Here is an 18662-nt window from a genome sequence, read left to right on the forward strand (position 1 = left end):
TCCTTCCTTGTTGGCCTTGTGCCTACTTTCTACTAGCACGAGACATTCACAAGAGTCGTCCACTGTGAACAGTCGTCGAACCGAGCTTCAGGTACCTCCTAGGCTATAAGGATGGCATTCCTCGCAAAAGGTGGAGGAATGCTACCGCCACGTCACGTCCCAGAAGCCCCGTCACGCAGGGTCTCTGGTAACCAAGCACATACACGACTGCTAGTATGAAGACGTGGATTGGTCTCGCCCTCGGGGGACTGACCTGGGCTCTGCCTTTGGATGAACGTCAAGCCGCAGCACCATCAGCCACGATTCGCAATGGCACTGTGACGGGAGCCTCTTCGGGTGGCATTGATACTTTCAATGGCATCCCCTTTGCCCAACCACCCGTAGGAAACCTCCGACTGAAGCCTCCGCAACCTCTCGTCTCGGGATTCCCCAGCGGTCTTCGCACCTTTGCTGCGACAAATGCTGCAGCAGCGTGCCCTCAGTTCGCTTTCCAAGTGGATAACATCAATCTGGACAGCTTACCCCAAGACGTGATATCGGATGTGATTGGCGAGCTGATCAATAGTCCTCTGGGACAAACGGCCATCAACCAGAAAGAGGACTGCCTGACCATCAATGTACAGCGACCTGCTGGCACCGCAGCCAATGCCGAACTGCCTGTCATCTTCTGGATCTTTGGTGGTGGGTTCGAGGCAGGTTGGACCGCCATGTACGATGGCTCGAACTTTGTCAAGCAGAGCGTCCGGCTCGGCAAGCCCGTGATTTATGTTGCTGTCAATTACAGGTCAGTGCGGAAGACGTCGATATATCATCACCAACAGTAGAAATACATGTGCTGAAAAACTTGGGCTTAGGGTCGGAGGCTTTGGCTTCTTAGCTGGCAAAGAGCTCGCGGCGGAGCATTCGACGAACCTTGGCCTGAGGGATCAGAGACTGGGCTTGAAATGGGTTCAGGTAAGGGGGGCGTTTACCAAATATGATGACATTGACTTCTCTCTTTTTTTTTGACTGACCAAACGAAAAGGAGAACATCGCGGCATTTGGAGGCGATCCTGCAAAAGTGACCATCTGGGGCGAAAGTGCCGGAGCCATCTCTGTCGCCGATCACACGATATTCGAAGGGGGAAACATTGACTATAATGGCGGCAAGCTCTTCCGCGCTGCCATCATGAACTCCGGAAGTCTCGTACCTGCTACCGACGTCAGTTCGCCCAAAGCCCAGAACATTTACGACCAAGTCGTCCGTTCGTCCTCCTGTGCCGGAAACGCCAATACCCTTGCCTGTCTCCGCGCACTGCCCTACAACGATTTCGTCCGCGCCGTCACATCCGTGCCCGGGATTTTCAGCTACCGATCCCTCGACCTCTCCTACCTCCCTCGCCCCGACCCGGGCGACAACTTCTTCCCCGAGAGCCCCGAAGTCCCCGTACAAGCCGGCCGCTTCGCCAAAGTGCCCGTCATCATCGGAGACCAAGAAGACGAAGCCACGCTATTCTCTCTCGTCCAGAGCAACATCACCACCAACGACGACCTCGTCAACTACATCGCCTCCTACTTCCCCTCCGACCCCACCAACCTCGCCACCGCCCGCGGCCTCGCTTCTCTCTACCCCAATCAACCTTTACTCGGTCAACCCGCAGGAAGTCCCTTCCGCACCGCCGCTTTCAACAGCATTTATCCCCAATTCAAACGCCTCGCTGCCATTCTTGGCGATATTACTTTTACTCTCACCCGCCGCACATATTTAGACGTCATCACCACAACCGCCGCTGTTCCCGCTTGGAGTTATCTCTCCACATATCTCTACGGAACACCCATTTTGGGCACCTTTCACGCTAGTGATATATTTCTCGCTGCGTTTGGTGATGCGGGGATATCTTTTCCTGCGAGGTCCATGCAGAGTTATTATATTGCTTTTATTCATGATTTGGATCCGAATGGTGCAGGAGGAGGTGGAGGAGGTGGAGGGGGAGGTGGAGGAGAGTTGATCAATTGGCCGAAATGGAACAAGGAGGAGCCGAAATTGATGAATTTTGAATTGGGGAGGAATAGTTTGATGAATGATGATTTTCGGAGTGAGGTTTTTGAGTATTTGGTTACGCGGCTTTCGACTTTGCGGATTTAATAAAAAAAAGGGTGTCTGCGGGGGTACTTTTTTTATGTATAGAAGAGCCACCAATACCAGTGCTGCAGACATGACTATTACCGCAGGTGCGCTGGCGGGAAGTCAGACATTTCTAGTGGGTAATGATTGATGATCATGAAACTGATTCTTTCTTCTTTTTTTTTCTTTTTTTTTCTTGTTCTTCGGTGAGGCTTGATGTGACCCAGACCGATATTGGAAGAAGAAGAAGAAGAAGAAGAAGGAAGGTATATAATCCTCCATTAAGCAAGCTCTCTATCTACCTACCTACCATTTTCATTCGACATCTCATCGAAGAAAAAAACATCATCATCATCATCAAGACTTGTAAAATGCCATACGCTTCTTCTGTTTCTTCTCTTTTCGCGCCTCATTAAACGCTTTGACTTCTGCCTTGCTGAGTTTCTTGGCTTTGCGTTCTTCCTTGAGAGATTTGCCCTCGTGCGCATTGGCGGCTGCGTCGACGTCGAAAAAGGCATTCATCTGTCGTCCACTCTTGGCCGCCTCTGTGTGTCGGTCTGCCGTCAGGTGCGAGGGCTGTGTGCTGCCTGTGCGCGCGTTGAGAGCCATGATGGCCGTGTAGTCGGCTGTGTGTCCCGGCATGGTTGTCAGGGTAGTAGTGGCGCCGCCACTCTGCTGGGCGAGGCGTTGTGAAGTGTACTTGGCATAGTCTGCATTGGGGTCGTAATTGCCGTGAATCTTGGGGTTGTACTGCAGAGGATTGGTCTCTGCTAATGTTTGCTCCGCGCCCGGCCCTTGTCGCTCGCGTTAGTTTCCATGAAGTGAGTGGGTGGATCGTCGCAACAAGAGACTTACGCTCCACGCCGGCCGGATACTGCAGACCGCACGGGTCTGGACCCCCAAGCTCGATGTTGTAGACCCAGTATGGCTCTTGGGGTTCCTCCCAACTGGAGGCACCCGTCTCCGTGTTGGTGTAGTAGTGGGCTGGAGTGTCCGGGGTCTGCGAGGGGTTCTCGCACTTGAACCACTTGTAGCGGCTCAAGTTCTTCTGGTGCTTATCAGCTTTTGGTTGCGCCATGAATTGACGACATCGAGGCACAGTTTATGGAAGAAGCGCGAGGAGGCGAGGGTCGAGGTGAAGCGGAGGCAAGCGAAGATAACACATATGCCCAAGCCCGAGTGGTATATGCGGTATGCGATACACCGTTCTCACGCCAGCGCGTGGAAGAGTCATGGCATCTTCGCCATTTCATGAGCCCCAAGCCGTCATTATGCCAAGTGGTATGGCATATCACAGCAATGCGCTGATTGGAAGGAGAGTCGTCCGCTACTAGTCGTGCGATACAGTGCCGCTTCTCCGTGTGAGTTCGCCGAACGTGCAGCCCGCAGCACTACGAGGGTCACTGGCATGAGCCTGACGGTATGCCGATAGTTTGTTCTTCTGAAAAGCTGCAGCGTGGGTAAAGTCCCGCCCAGAGCAGCGCATGATGGGGCCACCCAACGAACACGGAACTGGAAAGACGTCCAGAGCCTTTCGCAGCAGACGGCAGCTATACCGTTCTATTGGCAGGGCAAATGCAATCGCAACGAACGACAAAGGAGATGACAGGCGACAACATCAGTTCTTACTCACTGTTTCTTCTGACTCCTCTTCTTCTTCTCCTTCTTCCTTTTCTTCAACTTCATCTTCTTCTTGCTTCTGGTCCTCTTCCACTACTTCCTTTGTCATAGTTCTGTCCTTACTCTGGGCCTACATGGTACTGTTAGCCTGCTATGAAGGGAACGATATAACTTGCGTGTCCTGCAGGTCCTGAGCAAGGACAAGTTACGGGTATTATGGATCCTGAAAACGGAGAGTACAACACTATTGCCAAGACTTTGCACATAGTGAATTGTGACCATCAGATCATGGCCGACAAGCAGATCCCCTACGATGCGCCCGGTACTCGGAGGGACGGGTCCGGATGCCAGACTGTTGGAGGTATCTGGACTCACCTCCTCGGCCTCCTCAGTGTGGTCTGCGTGTTCGCTCTGTTCTTCGGACTGCTCTTCCGGCTCGCTTGAAGCTGGTGGCGGCACGTCTGATGTCTGAGCGGCACCTTTGATCCGGAACTCATCGTCTGACGCCATCGTTTGAGCGGAACCAGATGCGAAGATGGCGGTTGGTGATGGGAAAGAAAAGGCAGTTTTTGGATACGTGGAAGCAGAAAGTCGTCGAGGTTGGTTGCGTAGGTAGCTGGTACCTAACGTCGAGCCAAGACTTGAGCTGCCACAAGTCTGGGGATCCCTAACTTACTGTGAGAGGCGGCGGCAGGGTTGCAATATTCACTGCAGTCTGCAGATTTGATGCCATCCCGCGCCCATCAATCACATGGCGCACATGCAGGCTGCATACATGCATACAGCAACATCTACCTACGCAACAGTCTCGGTTAAATTAGTGCTTGATAGAGGTCTGCTATATGCACATGTGCTGTTCTCGAGGGACACGTTGGCCAAGACCAGCGGCGTCGAGAACCAGCTCTTTGCCGCTCGAGTCTGCCACGAGCTGCGACCTCACCGTACTCGTCGTAGTGACCACACTGCTCTTCTCACTGTAGACGTGCAAGGAGGGATTCACACGCTCGTAGCGATGCAGCCATGGCGCAGCCAGTGCTTGTACGGGCATACACCAGCGGAAAGAGAAACAACCAAGGAGTAGCAGCCCCCCGAAAGCCGAGCGATCGGGACGCAGCAGCACTCCCACCTATATCGTCGTATGCTTTTGCGGACATTCTCCGGTCAGTAGACGGCAGCCGGGAATTCCAGCTGGCCATCGACGGCATCGCAGAGATTTGCGCAAAGACACGCTTGAGCCTGGCGGATGAGTACGGTGCTCATCTGCCTCCCTTGGGCGAGATTACCACCACCAGCGCAAGCACTCCCCGGCCGCAGCCTCCTCGACCCGGCATGAGACGCGTCTTGACCTCCGTCCCCGAAGCGAGCTCGGGCAGCAGCGAAGGAAGTAGTCGTAAGAGCACCATTAAGAGGGGGAGCATCTTCAGCTTTCGCAAGAAACACCACACGAAGCAAGAATGCAGTAGACCCATGCGCCGTATCCGTATCAGCAGTACAGGCCGCACGATATCCGTGGGCACGACCACTGCGATGGCTGCAGAGGTCATCTTATTGCCCGAGACTCGCTCTCGAAGCTCTTCAGAAGCCACGGTGGTCGGCCCTGTTCTACCGAGGCCAGCTGCTCGTGTGCCCGCAACCAGTCCGGCCCAGTCGAGTCTGCAGCGTCTGCTCTTACCCTCAAGAAGTCGAGCCGTAGTGGCGAGCTGAAGAGCTCTTGTCGAAGTCATCGTGGCCGGCTGATCTGCACATTCGATATCATTTTTCCACCGAAAAGGATTGCCTCTCTCTCGCGTAGTCCGATGGGCCCTCTCTAGAAGGAAACCTCGAACACAGGTGACCTTCTCTTGGCGGAAGCAGCATTATTGTAAATTCCACTTTCGACTGCCAAGTTCCCCTCCCTACCCATATCTTCAGGCGCGTCTGTTTAAGGTCGCTCTCTGGCCGTATGCTGTGGAGCGAGGGATGTCAAGAAGTGTTCGACTTACCTTTGTCAATGGCTATCCCAGCTTGGACCCCCTCGAGTCTCTGCGCGTGCGACGCGGTCTGTTCGAAGGCGCTCCGAGTCATTTGTGTTGGGGCGAAGGACCAGTGCTATGGAAGCGCGAGCTACGGATCTACTGTCATGCGGCTATCGGCATCAATGTAATCCCGTCCAGGGCACATTTTATGGAAGGGCCAGTACGCCACAAGTGGGAACTTTGCTTATTTCGTTACAGACGAGATGGAGAGAGCATGAGACGGGCTACTGAAGCCTTTTCCGCACGACGATGCTATAGTTTGACGAGCGATGCGTCAGAATAGACACGGCGCTCATGTGAGGCCCATTAATTTCCCTTGTCTTGGACGAGACTAACTAGCCCTCATTACTTCGCCGAGTGGGAATTCCTCTTCGGCCTTTGCCTCATCTTCTGCTGACCAAGATCGTGGGAGTACGGCGAAGACGAGGTAGCTTGTGTGCGTCCGGACTTCAGGTTCTGTTCGGTGCACTAGTCTGCCCTCTTTGTACAGCTTCCTCTCTTCCGCTTCCTTTTTGATCTGCCCCAATCTCTCCGCTTTTGTTAGCACACCACCTTGGTCGCGTTTTTGGCCTTGCGGCTGAATATTATGCCTGACATCGAGATCTGTCAGTTCATTCATCTAAAACAGAGGTAAGTTACCACTTACCGTAATCGCTCCAGAGCCTCTTCTACATTCGCAGCCGTCGCATTCACACCTCGTAGTCCTTCTTCTCGCAGACCTATACGCTCTCGGCGAACATCGATGCGGCGATTTTGGACTTCAACCATACCGATATCTGCCCACCCGAGCTTGCGTAAGGCGGCACACGTTGCTATTACCTGCTCGATACATGGGGAGAAAGAGCAGACGTGGACAGAGCTATCCGGGTTGAGAGGAGATGGACCGTCTCTGGTCAGATGCTGGAGCGCGGTCCACGGGGCAGGCAGATCGAGGAAGATGGCATCGGTCTTGGGTGAGCTACCGTCTGAGAGCATAAAACCGTCGTTGCACACATCGCGGTGCGTAAGCTCGACGATGCCGTCTAGTCCATGTTCGGTAATTTCTTGACGTAGGGTCTCTACCCTTGGCTGATGATATTCGTAGCTGCACACTTTGCCTATCTTTTGCCGCTTCGCGGAAGGGTAGCCATTGAAGACAGCTCGGCATGCGGCGTGGGTAAAGCTACCACTTCCTGCGCCCGCCTCGATGATAGTACTCCCCGGGCGAACGCGGAGACGTTGTAGAATATAGCTATAGTCGGGTGTGTACACTACCTGTGTTCTGTGGTCCAGTGAAGATGTCCATAACTCGGGAGTAGGTGGCAGAATATGAATAAAGCCTGTGCCTGCCTCTGCCGGCCTTGCTTCCGTCGGCTTGAGCGCAGGCTCGACGCTTTTGACCTCCTGCTTCTGCTTCTTTGCCGGTGGTTCTAGCAAGTCCGTGTCCTGCCCTTCAGTCCTGCTGCGCTTCGTGCCTCCTTGCTCTTCTGAAGACGGCGGAGCGCTTTCGTTCTGCGTACTCTCTTCCTGCTTCTTGTCCTTGTCCTTGCCCCTGCCTTTTCGACCTCGGCTGCCCGTATCGACTCTGCTGGCTCTGACTTGACTGCCCCACTCTAGACCAATCAATGTGGTGTGAGGAAAGCTGCCAAATCGTGTATTTGTGACTGCTCCCTCGGCGTAGCCTTCGTCCGACGTTTTGGCGAGCGTGACTGGAATCAGGCTGTCACGCTTGAGGTGGAGGATAGCCAGAGAGTCCACATCGGGGCGAGCGGTAGCGTAGAAGAAGGGCGACGCACGCGACATGTCGAGAATGCAATGGGTACGAATAGGCGTAGTGATGTGTTTGGCATATGATGGCCGGAATTATTTCACCCCCCGGACCGGATTTTCAGTTCCTCCATTGCAGGCGGAGTTAAAAGTTCAGCTTATGAATCAAGAGCCGGGGGCACGCCGTAACCAGTGCGTTTGCACGTGCCCTTAGCTCGGACCGATGGGCACCTACCAAACATACATGTATCCAATACATTAACTACCAAGTACTACATGTAGTACACACATCGTATCGTCCCGAAGCACAGATATTCAGTGACAACGGCCCTGTCCACCGGTCGAGACCAGCCTACCATCATCATTCGCATAATTCTTCCCTCCAAAGATGGCGGTCGATACGTCAATCAACATTCCCCAAATCGTGGCGGTAGTCGTCGTTGGCTTCCTCGCCATTCGATGGTACATGAGCAAACCTCCCACCACGTCCGGACACCCTGCTTCATCCTCTTTCAGAAATCGCGTGGATCCCGCCAAAGTAGACGCCGTCTCGGCCGTCTTTCCTCAACTAGACCGCAGAAGCATCGCCTGGGATCTGCAACGCAATGGCGGAAATGTAGAAGCCACGACGGCACGGGTGCTGGACGGGAGAGGTCTCGACAATCCACCACCGACGTTTCGACCTGAATTGCCAACGACGCCGGCGACTGCGACTGCTGCGACTGGTGGGAGGTCCGGGAATGGGGGGAAGGCGCAGACTCAGGACTTGATCACTCGATATGGGCTGCAAGGCAAGGTGGGAAATGGGAAGGGAAAGGAGCCGATGCCTAGCGAAGAAGAGTTGGCGAAGCAGAAGAAGAACGCGTGGAGTGCGGATAAGGTGCAGAGGGCGGAGGCGTTGAAGAGGAGAAGAGAGGAGATGATTCTGGCCGCGAGGCGGAAGATGGCGGAGAAGGATGAGGCATAGTTGAACGCACGACTCAAGAAAGTGAGGGACCTCAATGCCAGTATACTATTCGTTGTAAAGTTTGCGATCCAGCACGACCATGGAACTGTATCCTCAGCTCTCATCTTTTACCCTGTTCGGTCCTGTGAACGCGTGAGATTGCGAACCAAAATGGGTTGCTTACCTCACAACGGTGCCCCAGTAGACTGGAGTTCACGCAATGAGGGCGGAAGACTACCATAAGGATCGGCGGTCGAGGGAGTTCTAATCAACCTACTATCAATGGCTACATCTGTTATCAAACTACATGCACAAGACCAAAGGATTCAAGCAAGCACAGGTCGACGAGAAGGGGTACATCAATTGATAAGTGTAGCTGTTTCACTGCTCGAGTTTGCTTCTGCCTCAACATATATATATATCTTGCTACTGGTCCGACTTGCTCTGGGACAGCATACCACGAACAAAAGATCACAAACCCTCGCATAAGGCATCATGCGGCTTGAATCTAAAAACTGGTCGCCAAGTTCAATGCAGCGAGCATCTAGCTTACGATGCATTTGTCGCCGATTCCCACCTGTTTCCGCTACTTGTGGGATACCAAAGGGCTGTCCCATTCATTTCGATGCTCTTTAGGTGCCGGCTTGCTTTGATCGCGACCCATCTTGATGATAGCGACAGAAGCCCCAAGCGCGGGATGATACGTTACCAAGGATAGTAATAAAACGACCGGTCTGGTTCGTGCAACCTCGCGCGTTTCTACGTCTAAGCATCTGGCCTCCTGTGCAAAACTCCCGCCCCAGCCTATACACATGTCAGAACATCCCGTCGTCTACGATTTTCTATGCATGACTGTAGCTGCCGCCTGCGCATACAATCAGCCTTTGGCTCAATACTAGCGAAACCCACATTCATTACGACAGAAGGAAAGCGTAAACTCACCTGATGATTAGGAAACACAAGCAAGTCCGCAATGACCACATTCTCTGGCCTTCCAGCAGCAAACACAACAGTCTCAGCAATATCTTCTGGCGTCAAAGGCGTCACGCCCTTGTACACTGCGTCCGCCTTAGCCTTATCACCATAGAACCTCACGACCGAAAACTCCGTCTCGACTTGTCCAGGGTCAATCTCAATAACCCTTATCCTCGTAGCGATCAACTCCTTCCTCATCGCATCGGTAAAAGACCGCACAGCAGCTTTCGTCGCGCAGTATATACTGCCCCCGGGATATGGTTCGCGACCAGCAATGGAACCAATGTTGATGATATCTCCCGAGCCAGCTTCACCTTTCTTCTTGAAAATCTGTAAAACTTCCTGCGTCATATTAATCAGGCCAGTAACGTTTGTGGCGAATTGCACCATCATATCCTCTTCCTTGATCTCTCCTGCTTTGTCCACGCCCTTCACAAGACCGGCGTTATTCACCAGCACATCGATGTCGCGGAACTCGGAGGGGAGGTTGGGAATAAAGGATTTGACTTCCTCTGGTTTGCTGACATCGAGCTGGACAGGGAGGATTTGTACGCCGTCGCCGACTTCTTTGGTGATTTCCGCCGCGAGCTGTTTCAATGCGTCGATTCGGCGGGCTGTCAGGATGATTTTGAGGTTCTTGGGCGATGTGCGTGCGAACTCTTGGGCGGTCGCCTTTCCAATTCCGGAGGACGCGCCTGTAATGACTATGGTTTTGCCTTCGAGGCGTCTCCCTTGTGCGGTCGTCATGTTGTTGCGTTGCAGTAGTATTGCTCGTCGGTTGAGGATATGAGCGCTGTTCTGGGCTCTCGGGAAGCTATGCAGAGTCCTGAAGAAGTGTTTCGTACAGGGCAGAATCATAAGAGAGAGAGAGGCGTGTGCAAGCTTGTCTTTGAAGGAGAAATGGGATATATTGGGAGATTTTGTACAGCGGGAGATGGAGATGGGTAATCCTTAATGCTCGCCAATGCCGCGCTGTTTGTTGGAGTTGGCGAGGAGGGCCAAAGTGGGGTGAAGCGCCGAGAGCGGCGGCTAGACGGGACGGTGCCGCGGCGGCAAGTGTCAAGGGACAGGACGATCTGAAAGGACGATTCGGAAATGACTAAGCACGTGTGGTGGGCTTCCGGATAACTAAGCATGTATGAGTCACAGCGCAGCATGTAAGTTATAGCTCGGCGTAGAGTAACGTAGTTCCGGTTAACCTTACTTACTATATAGACTTTTCCTACGATACCTACGATACCTATAATACCGAATATCTTTACTTCGACGTACTGACATGTATATATATACCTCTCTAATTGCTTCTATACACTTATACTAATACTATACCGCGAAAATTACTAGATTCGGCCTACAAACGCGCAAGATACGGCTCTTAGCTTATAAGTACTATAACGAACTACGAAACGACGGCTATAAACGACCCGAACGGCCTGAATAATACCTTATTTGTTGACGACGACGACGATACTAATACGAGCTTCCGGCTACTAGATCTATCTTTACTATTTACTATACTACTAAGCGGCTTCCGCTGCGTTAAGATATTAGAAGAGCTATTCCCTAATCGATCTACTAATTAAGAGGAGGATAGTTACGATCTAGCGTAGAATAATACTAGTATACTTAATAAGTTACCTACGCCGGACGCGCCGGACGATCCGATTAGTCTACGGATATAGCCGTACTAAGGCAAGCGTACCTCTAATACTATTATAATCGACGATACTATAGTCGACGACAACGCTAGCGACGCCGGTAACGCCGGCGCTAAGTTATTACTACCTAAACACTCTACCTTATAGTAGTAGCCGGAGCCGGCTACTATAGAAGTAACTGTCGACAAAGGACGTAGCGGCAAGAAGGTTAAGTTTTACTTACTATCCGTCTTCTATATAGAACTGCCGGTACCGCGGCCCTATCCGACGTAGATTCCGTATTTACTACTTGCCGAGAGCCGTATACCGGCTATCCGCGAGTTTATAGATACTATAGATCTATACTATTATAACTATCTATATACCGGCGAGATATTCCGAAATCCCGACTATTATAAGACTAGGCTATAGGATTACGCGTTTAGTAAAGGGTTTGCGGTTGTCTATACGTCTAGTAATATAAGCCGAGCTATATATAAGTATATTTACTATAGAACTACTACTAGAAACAATAACGGTTTCGACGATTATATAGGCGATAGCGACGACGAATTACTTAATCTGCGCGTCCGTAACGCGAGGAATATACGATAGCGGGGGTATAGTTAGAACTACCGTCTAGGTTACGTATAAGTAAGGTAAGGTACGATAGTTAAATAGTAGTAGCTAACCGTTAATTTACTTAACTATATATACGAATTAGCGCCAAATCCGTCCGTTTACGCTATCTACGAGATACGTATACCTAGCTTTAGTAAAGCCGTAGCGTAGGCCGTATAGTATCGACTTACGAACGAATTATATAGTACTATATACCGATAGCTCTCGCTTTACGAACTCCGACTTAATCGTAAGCGTTACTATAACCTAACTAAGGGTAATACGTTCCGTAGCTCCGGCGACGCCGACACCGTTATTAATACGTTGCTTAGTATTCTCGTTACTCTCGGATTCGAGTACGAAGGCCGTTAGTCGTTTACTACGGATCTATAGACTAGTAGTACTACGTAGGCATTATTTAAGCAGATTGTTTACTAGCAGTTATATATAGCGCGCTTTACTACGCAGTTCGTACCGGACTATAGCTTCTAGATAGACGCTACGTTTAGTACTAATCGCGCCGGTCTATTACTTAGGGTATTTATAGGGGTTACTAATACCGGACGGTTATTTCTAATATATTATTTACTAATAAAGTTAGAGAGTAAGGACAATTAGCTGTTTATACTACTTATCGTATTTAACAACTATCTACGTAACTATCGGCTTAATAAAGTAATTATCTTAAATACCGGAGCCGGCCTTATCGCGGCTATTCCGGAGTTACTATTTTAGCGCTATATTTAGTAATTCTGTTAATAGTACGCGGCTTAAAACCTTTATAAGCGTATCGATAAGGGTACTGTACGCGTAGTACGTACCGAGGCCGCCGATAGTAAAGTACGCTAAGCTACTATTATAGCTACTAACAATAAATCGACCGAACCGACTGTACGTAATACGGCGCTAAGACGTATACGAGCCTGTAAACTAGGCTATACCGCCGAGTAGAAGACGGAACTAAAAGTACTTATATAGCTATAGTTACAAGCGGATATAGCCGAAGCCGCCGATAAACTCGAGGCAGCTATTATTAACGGATTGACGGTAGAGGATGCCGAATATTTCCGTAATACCTACGTCGTTATTAAGCAGCGACTGCTTATATATTATATTAAGCATTTACCGAATAATAGGGCGCGCTTGTTATAGCGCGCGGAAGGCGGCAATCGCGGCGTAAAGGGGTATCTACTACCGTACTTATTACTAGAGCAGTGCGTTGAAGGTATTAAATAGTATCTAGATAAGCTGTTTAATAAGTTAGAACGGTTAGAGGAAAATATATATATTAGCTTACTACTATAGGCCGTAGCGTCTAATAACCTCGGTTACTTCGTATAACTTAATAGCTAAGTAACGATATAGACAATCGACAGGCTACTAGCTTTATAGTATAACGCTCTCGGCATTAAACGTACAGTAGACAAGGCCAGTTATACGCGCTCGGCAGTAACGGTAGAGCCGTATCCAATACGCGATTACTATACAGATTATAGTAAAGTTAAACAATACGGCCTACCGTATACTTATATACTACTACCTATAGTAATTAAACGGAAGGCGATTGCCTATAGTATATTATACCCTCGTTACTTTGCGAGCAATCGTAGCGTTTACGCTAGTAACGCCGTATAGTAGATACTATAATAGTAGAATCAATACAACGCTACGACGGATAGCCTATAGGAGGTATTACCGTAACGCGCGGACAGTTACGATCGTATATAGGCTTCTATACTACGCTAGTTAAGTTGCTTACTATTACTACGAGCCGTAGACTATAACGCCTACGTAGATAAGCTCGAAGCGTTCGAAGCCGTCTACTTAACTAGCCTATAGGCTACTTAACGCGACCGTTTACTACCGGAAGCGGTTCTATTTACGGTACCTATAAAGCCGGCTTAGTATCTACTACTACCGTAGTTGCCGAAACGTAGCAATAAGACGACTAATAGGCTTATAACGAGCGTAGAGGTAGCTAGTAAAGATGTAGTATTAGCCGAGAAGACTACTACTATCGCGTTACGCTCCGAATTCGCGGCTTAGCAGTATACTATTGTAGCCGACGTACTATAGACAGCCGAAAGTAATAAGTTAGCAGCGGTTAATACTACTAAGCTAGTATGTAGCCGTAGACGCGGACGTAGATATAGACGTAGACAGCCGCGTAGTCGCGGCTATAGTATTATATATAGTAAATCTAATAACTTAGGGTTAGGTAACGGATCCTATATAGTCGAGATAGAGAGTAACGGAGCCTATACAGTCGAGACTAAGAGTAACGCGGCTAGGGGTCGTTAAACGCGCTTTATAGGCCGTAAAGTAGTAGATTATATAGTATTGAATAGTGCTTTACGTAGGTAGTTAATATATATGTATATAAGTGATGTTTAGCAGCCGGAGCTAGCGTTGATTCGCGCCGAAGCTTAGTCATCCGGAAGCCTACTGCTTAGTCATTTCCGAATCGTCCTTTCAGATCGTCCTGTCCCTTGACACTTGCCCGCGGCGATTAAGTGACATCATTCGATGAGATATATGTGGGCACGTGCACTCGTAAGTGAGTGAATACGCTACAGCATATCAGAGCTACGTTGAGCGATCAAAAGCAGCAGAACACAACCCCCTTCGAACCACACTCCACCAACCGGGCCATCATCATTCATCACCAACATTGCTTGAGAGTTCCACTTCCGCAATAAACGAGCGTGCCTCCACCAATCAATACAATTCAGGACGGAAGACAAAAAAGGAAAAACACCCGCTGCGTCCATCTTACTTCCAAGTGATCAACCATTCGTCACCACTCCAATCGTCGTCACTGTCAAGCTATATATAGGGATGGACAGATTAGCGTTTGAGAGAGAAAGAGAGAGGGAGAGGGGGAGAGGGAATCTTCGGGAGTAAGAAGCACAGCTTACCTTGTTATTTTCTGCGTTCCTTGGGGACATGTCTCTGGCTTCGACGGCCTTCTCCTCCTGTTGGAAATGTTGGTCGTAATTCTTTATGCATTCGCGTTCGTTATGGTATGGAGTACACCTACAGGCTGGAGGGCATGAGGCAATGCAGTGGCAAGAGCCGTGAGGAAGAGGAACACCATGTAAGTCTTCATGATGGTGACCGCTCACAGAGGAGATGATTGTCCTTTTGTTGTGCTGTAGTGGCTCGCTTGAGGGCTTGATGATGATGGGTTTGCAGGTTATTGCAATCTCGAGGGGGGAAACTCGTCTCTTATATCTTGGACAGCTGCGGCCCAAGTTCTGCTGCCCTAAGCGATGTATTGCTACCGAACCCATAGCTCTCTTCGAACTCCGCCGTGAGCTAGAGTCTTTTGAGTAGTTCAGGAGGTGGTATGCACATGGGTCCACAACAAGCCAGCCGGGACCACGGGGTTGAACGATGAGCTGGACGCATGACTTGACAGCGGGACGAATGCTTGTATTGACAGCATGAGCCTCGGAGGCTAGCGTGTGCAACATTGAACTGTACACTGTTCATCGAAAGATGCCTTGCTTTTACCCAGCCGTATGAACTTCGGATATATGCACTATACGAGCGGCACTTATCGCTGGCGGCAGTCCGTCTCCTTCACCGAGGATTGTTTTGTACTGCTCACGGCGAAAGAAATAATTGTGCTTCCAACGAAAAAAAGAAAATCGACACTTGTGGATTTCATGATGATGGCTTTTACCGATAAGAGCGCGTATCAATCGCTGCTGGAAGAGAGCGACGGGGAGGAATCTCCACGCGCGGAGAGAAGGCAGCAGCAGCAGGAGCAGCGTGCACGAAGAATCTCCGGGATGACCATCGCCTTCTGCCTCCAGACCCTCTTGTTCCTGGTGATCATAGTCGTGGGCTATCAGTCGACTCAGCAGCAAGTCCATCGAGCGAAACGTTTGTGCGGTCAAATCATCTACTGTCAGTTTACAAGCCCCAAAATCTGTTGTGATGGTCGGCTCAAATCATGGTTCTGACAAATCATCAGCTCCTGTCCAAGACGAGATAGAATATGAAGTCCGGGTGTTCTCACAAGGCTTCCAGCCACAGGTCACAGAATATTGGGGTCCGCCGACCGAGAAGACTAATAAGCTATGGAAAGACCTGTATGATTGTAAGAGCCTTGTTTCTTTTTCTTTCTCCTTTGTCAGTTCTACGACTCCTCATACGGGGCTGAGCTGTATTGATGATTGACGCGTGGAACTCTCGCAGTCGGAGGAGGAGTCGCCCTCACCAGAGAAGAAGCATCGCACCTTGCGAATCATACCTCGCAACTCGAACCATACTACCCAGGAAAGTACTATGCTGCAATCGGCGTAATGCATCAACTTCACTGTCTGGTACGTTTCTCCTTCCACATCATTTACTGATTTCGACCATCAACATCACCACCATCACTTCGCGTACATTGATATTAATGCGGAGAACAGTACAACATGCGAATGGCATTATTCTCCAACAGATCCATGTACGACAACACGCGCAGCGAGGGCCTGCTCGACGATACGCATCTGTACCATTGCGTTGAAAGTCTCCGCGAAGCACTCATGTGTCACGGCGATATCTCGTATGTGGTAATGCAGTGGAACGAGGGACTTCAACGCAATGTCCTCCATGGGAACACCCCTCACAGCTGTCGGAAATTTGACAAGATTCGGGAATGGGCCAGGCCACGTGGGATTCGTAAGTTCAATTGGGACCAGTTCAACATGGACCCCACACTGGTGTTGGACGGGCCGAAGATTCAAGTTTGAAGAAAAAAAAAGGATACCTTATGCTTCCAATGACTGAGATGGGGAATGAGTGGTGCACTGGTACGAGATTGGGGATGGATGGACGTTGGTAGAAGTCCATGTATTGCTTAGTCATGCGGAACCCCCTGTTTTTTTTTCTTTTTGCTACTTCACTTCACTTCACTTACATACCCTGAAAGTCCATCGGTCACTCGCCATACATCCGATGGTCAGCGGCTCACTATACCGCTGTAAACCATACCAACCAGGTACCTATCATTTCCAACAGGTCTCTCTGATCTCGTGAGCTATCCATCGATGCTACAGTGACTGCAAGCTAGGAATATCTCTCACCATCTCCGAAGTATTTCCGCCGAGAGTTTGGACTGCCTCACATAAGGTACCTGTAGTTACCTACCTAGTGCCCGAATACGGCACCTACGGCGCCCAGCTCCATAGTCACACCCTGGCGAAGTGCACTAGTCGCTCCCAATAAGTTAATAACCTGGGGAGAAATCTGGGGATCTCACCCCAATACACGACCCCAACGAGGACATTCGACGGGTCCTCAAAAGTCTTGGCACCGACTTTCTTTTTTTTCTTCTTCTTTTTTGCCCTAGCGAAGTTAAGTTGACCGACGGCAAATGGCGGGCATTGCAGAGCCGGGCAACTTATATCTTCACTTCACGTGGCTGCTCCAACTTGGGTAGTAGGGGCGACTTATAGTCCCTCTACTACTAATATCTACCAGGTTCTCCGCCAGATATGGCTCAATTGTAGGTAGGTAGGTAGGTAGCGTTGCATTGCAGGGCTATTTGTTGATCCGCACTACGAAGACAAGGGAGAATTTGGGTATTGGTCGGTCGGTCGGTCGCTGGATCTCGATGAGATCAAAGACGACCGAATGTCCTCAAGCTATGTAAACTTGTGGCCTTTACCTGGTTATCAAAGCTTATGTCTGATAGGGTGTGAGACCCGGTTCTAGCTATATTGCTAGCAGCGTCAAGCACAGCTTGCTCGAGTGCATCTCCTTTGAGTTCTTAAAGCTATAGGTTCCTTATAGACTCGCGGTAGTTGGGAGGGATCGTACTTCCGAATAGTGCAGTGCTGTATCATCTGCGGAGTTTCAGATGGAATGTTATGAAATGTAATGGCAATAATGATTAGCAGTATGTACACAGTGCTATCTATATGTGTGTTTGCAGCACAAATGAGCCCCTGCCGATGGATATAGTATCCAAATCGTTGTATGCATTCGTGTACCTAATTATAATAGGGGAGCACACAGTCACGAGTTGCCATAGTTCTGCCACATCCAACGTCCATTTGGTGTCACTGTTTGCGCCGTGTCGGCCGATTTACAGCACCGCAGTGTCTTGTCACTACACCGAAACCACAGCTCTTCGAATCTTTTGTTACTATTGCTACCGACATGTTCATAAGTAGAGCTCCAATATATGACTCTGCAACGCCAGACACAGCCTTGCCGCTCCTAAATGTTGTATACCAGCGCTGTCGATCGAGTCCATCGTATGCCGGCGTTATCGGCATGTAGGTAGCGTTCGATCCTCAGCTAGGGAGCCAAACTATAGTAGCGGAATGCATGACAACAACTCATCGTGTGGCGTTGTCGATCGCTGTGGTCTGAAGACGAGCATTGAGGTGATGGCGGAGGGTCATATTCACTGCTGCAAGATGGTAGTAAATGCGGCTGTCGTTGGAGCGGAGGTCTCACACATTTTGCGGCCTTAGGCTGCCTGGCGCGGCGGCTCGGGCCGTCTGGGACAGGGCCGACTTCCGCTCATAATTCATTGCCCTCTATACCTATTCCTGGTATCGAAGGACATCCGAGAAGCTGCTGTTATTATTCAAGTGCGGCGTGTCAGCTGGTAAGGTACACAGAACCGAATTCTTTCAATTCCAGTGCTGTATCTTTCGTGCAATATAAAGTAATCCGGCCGAAACCTGTCGCTCTTGGCACAATCCAATACTATGAATAGGTGGTGCGAGTGTGTTCGTACCCCTTAGGGTTACACGCGTCCCTTTACACGCGTGTTCTAGGCCCTGAGAGACCCTCAGTAGGAGATATACATGATTCTCGTACTGACAGACTGTCCTTTCGGATTAAATACCTCCTAGCTGGATAATCAGGTATGTCCGGAACAGCTTCCGAGCTCCGTCGAAAGGGCGTCTGGCAGGCCCCTGCAGATAAGGCAACATGGCACTTCTCCACATGATGATTGTTTCTGCTTCCTCATCCTTTTCATGATT

At 50.0% G+C, this 18662-nt stretch overlaps 8 protein-coding genes across 8 annotated transcripts; 4 read left to right on the forward strand and 4 right to left on the reverse strand.

Annotated features, from left to right (window-relative positions):
• Positions 1-215: 215 nt before the first annotated feature.
• Positions 216-2145, forward strand: SEPMUDRAFT_131651 (extracellular lipase; the record flags this gene model as incomplete). Its single annotated transcript, XM_016902440.1, has 3 exons — positions 216-784; positions 855-954; positions 1025-2145. 3 exons carry the CDS (start codon positions 216-218, stop codon positions 2123-2125), a joined length of 1770 nt encoding a protein of 589 aa, XP_016764229.1. The 3' UTR covers positions 2126-2145.
• Positions 2146-2384: 239 nt separating this feature from the next.
• Positions 2385-3628, reverse strand: SEPMUDRAFT_124208 (uncharacterized protein). The gene is made up of 2 exons (XM_016901896.1): positions 2960-3628; positions 2385-2898 (listed from the first exon to the last, which is right to left on the reverse strand). The coding sequence occupies exons 1-2, from the start codon at positions 3180-3182 to the stop codon at positions 2462-2464; spliced, it is 660 nt and encodes a 219-aa protein (XP_016764230.1). The 5' UTR covers positions 3183-3628; the 3' UTR covers positions 2385-2461.
• Positions 3629-4686: 1058 nt separating this feature from the next.
• SEPMUDRAFT_154760 (tRNA methyltransferase complex GCD14 subunit) lies at positions 4687-7521 on the reverse strand (the record flags this gene model as incomplete). Its single annotated transcript, XM_016907581.1, has 2 exons — positions 4687-6329; positions 6386-7521. 2 exons carry the CDS (start codon positions 7519-7521, stop codon positions 6071-6073), a joined length of 1395 nt encoding a protein of 464 aa, XP_016764231.1. The 3' UTR covers positions 4687-6070.
• Positions 4745-5428, forward strand: SEPMUDRAFT_115159 (uncharacterized protein; the record flags this gene model as incomplete). The annotated part of the gene is made up of 1 exon (XM_016901135.1): positions 4745-5428. One exon carries the CDS (start codon positions 4745-4747, stop codon positions 5426-5428), a length of 684 nt encoding a protein of 227 aa, XP_016764232.1.
• Positions 7522-7873: 352 nt separating the features above from the next.
• On the forward strand, positions 7874-8452 carry SEPMUDRAFT_115161 (AMFR protein; the record flags this gene model as incomplete). The annotated part of the gene is made up of 1 exon (XM_016901136.1): positions 7874-8452. One exon carries the CDS (start codon positions 7874-7876, stop codon positions 8450-8452), a length of 579 nt encoding a protein of 192 aa, XP_016764233.1.
• Positions 8453-9263: 811 nt separating this feature from the next.
• Positions 9264-10153, reverse strand: SEPMUDRAFT_37962 (NAD(P)-binding protein; the record flags this gene model as incomplete). Its single annotated transcript, XM_016908689.1, has 2 exons — positions 9264-9296; positions 9374-10153. 2 exons carry the CDS (start codon positions 10151-10153, stop codon positions 9264-9266), a joined length of 813 nt encoding a protein of 270 aa, XP_016764234.1.
• Positions 10154-14372: 4219 nt separating this feature from the next.
• Positions 14373-15221, reverse strand: SEPMUDRAFT_147773 (uncharacterized protein). Its single transcript, XM_016904515.1, has one exon. It carries the CDS (start codon positions 15138-15140, stop codon positions 14451-14453), a length of 690 nt encoding a protein of 229 aa, XP_016764235.1. The 5' UTR covers positions 15141-15221; the 3' UTR covers positions 14373-14450.
• Positions 15222-15461: 240 nt separating this feature from the next.
• On the forward strand, positions 15462-16412 carry SEPMUDRAFT_106274 (uncharacterized protein; the record flags this gene model as incomplete). The annotated part of the gene is made up of 4 exons (XM_016900625.1): positions 15462-15579; positions 15647-15772; positions 15871-15998; positions 16089-16412. 4 exons carry the CDS (start codon positions 15462-15464, stop codon positions 16410-16412), a joined length of 696 nt encoding a protein of 231 aa, XP_016764236.1.
• Between the last annotated feature and the right edge of the window lie 2250 nt (positions 16413-18662).

Source organism: Sphaerulina musiva (assembly GCF_000320565.1).
Source record: "Sphaerulina musiva SO2202 unplaced genomic scaffold SEPMUscaffold_2, whole genome shotgun sequence".
NCBI lineage: Eukaryota > Fungi > Ascomycota > Dothideomycetes > Mycosphaerellales > Mycosphaerellaceae > Sphaerulina > Sphaerulina musiva.

Excerpts from the sequence above, each read along its gene's own strand:
- SEPMUDRAFT_124208 (XM_016901896.1), bottom strand. The coding sequence starts at position 3,182 with ATGGCGCAACCAAAAGCTGATAAGCACCAGAAGAACTTGAGCCGCTAC. Across the intron at positions 2,899-2,959 it reads GTATCCGGCCGGCGTGGAGC|GGCCGGGCGCGGAGCAAACA; the intron begins GTAAGTCTCTTG and ends GCGAGCGACAAG.
- SEPMUDRAFT_147773 (XM_016904515.1), bottom strand. The coding sequence starts at position 15,140 with ATGTTGCACACGCTAGCCTCCGAGGCTCATGCTGTCAATACAAGCATT.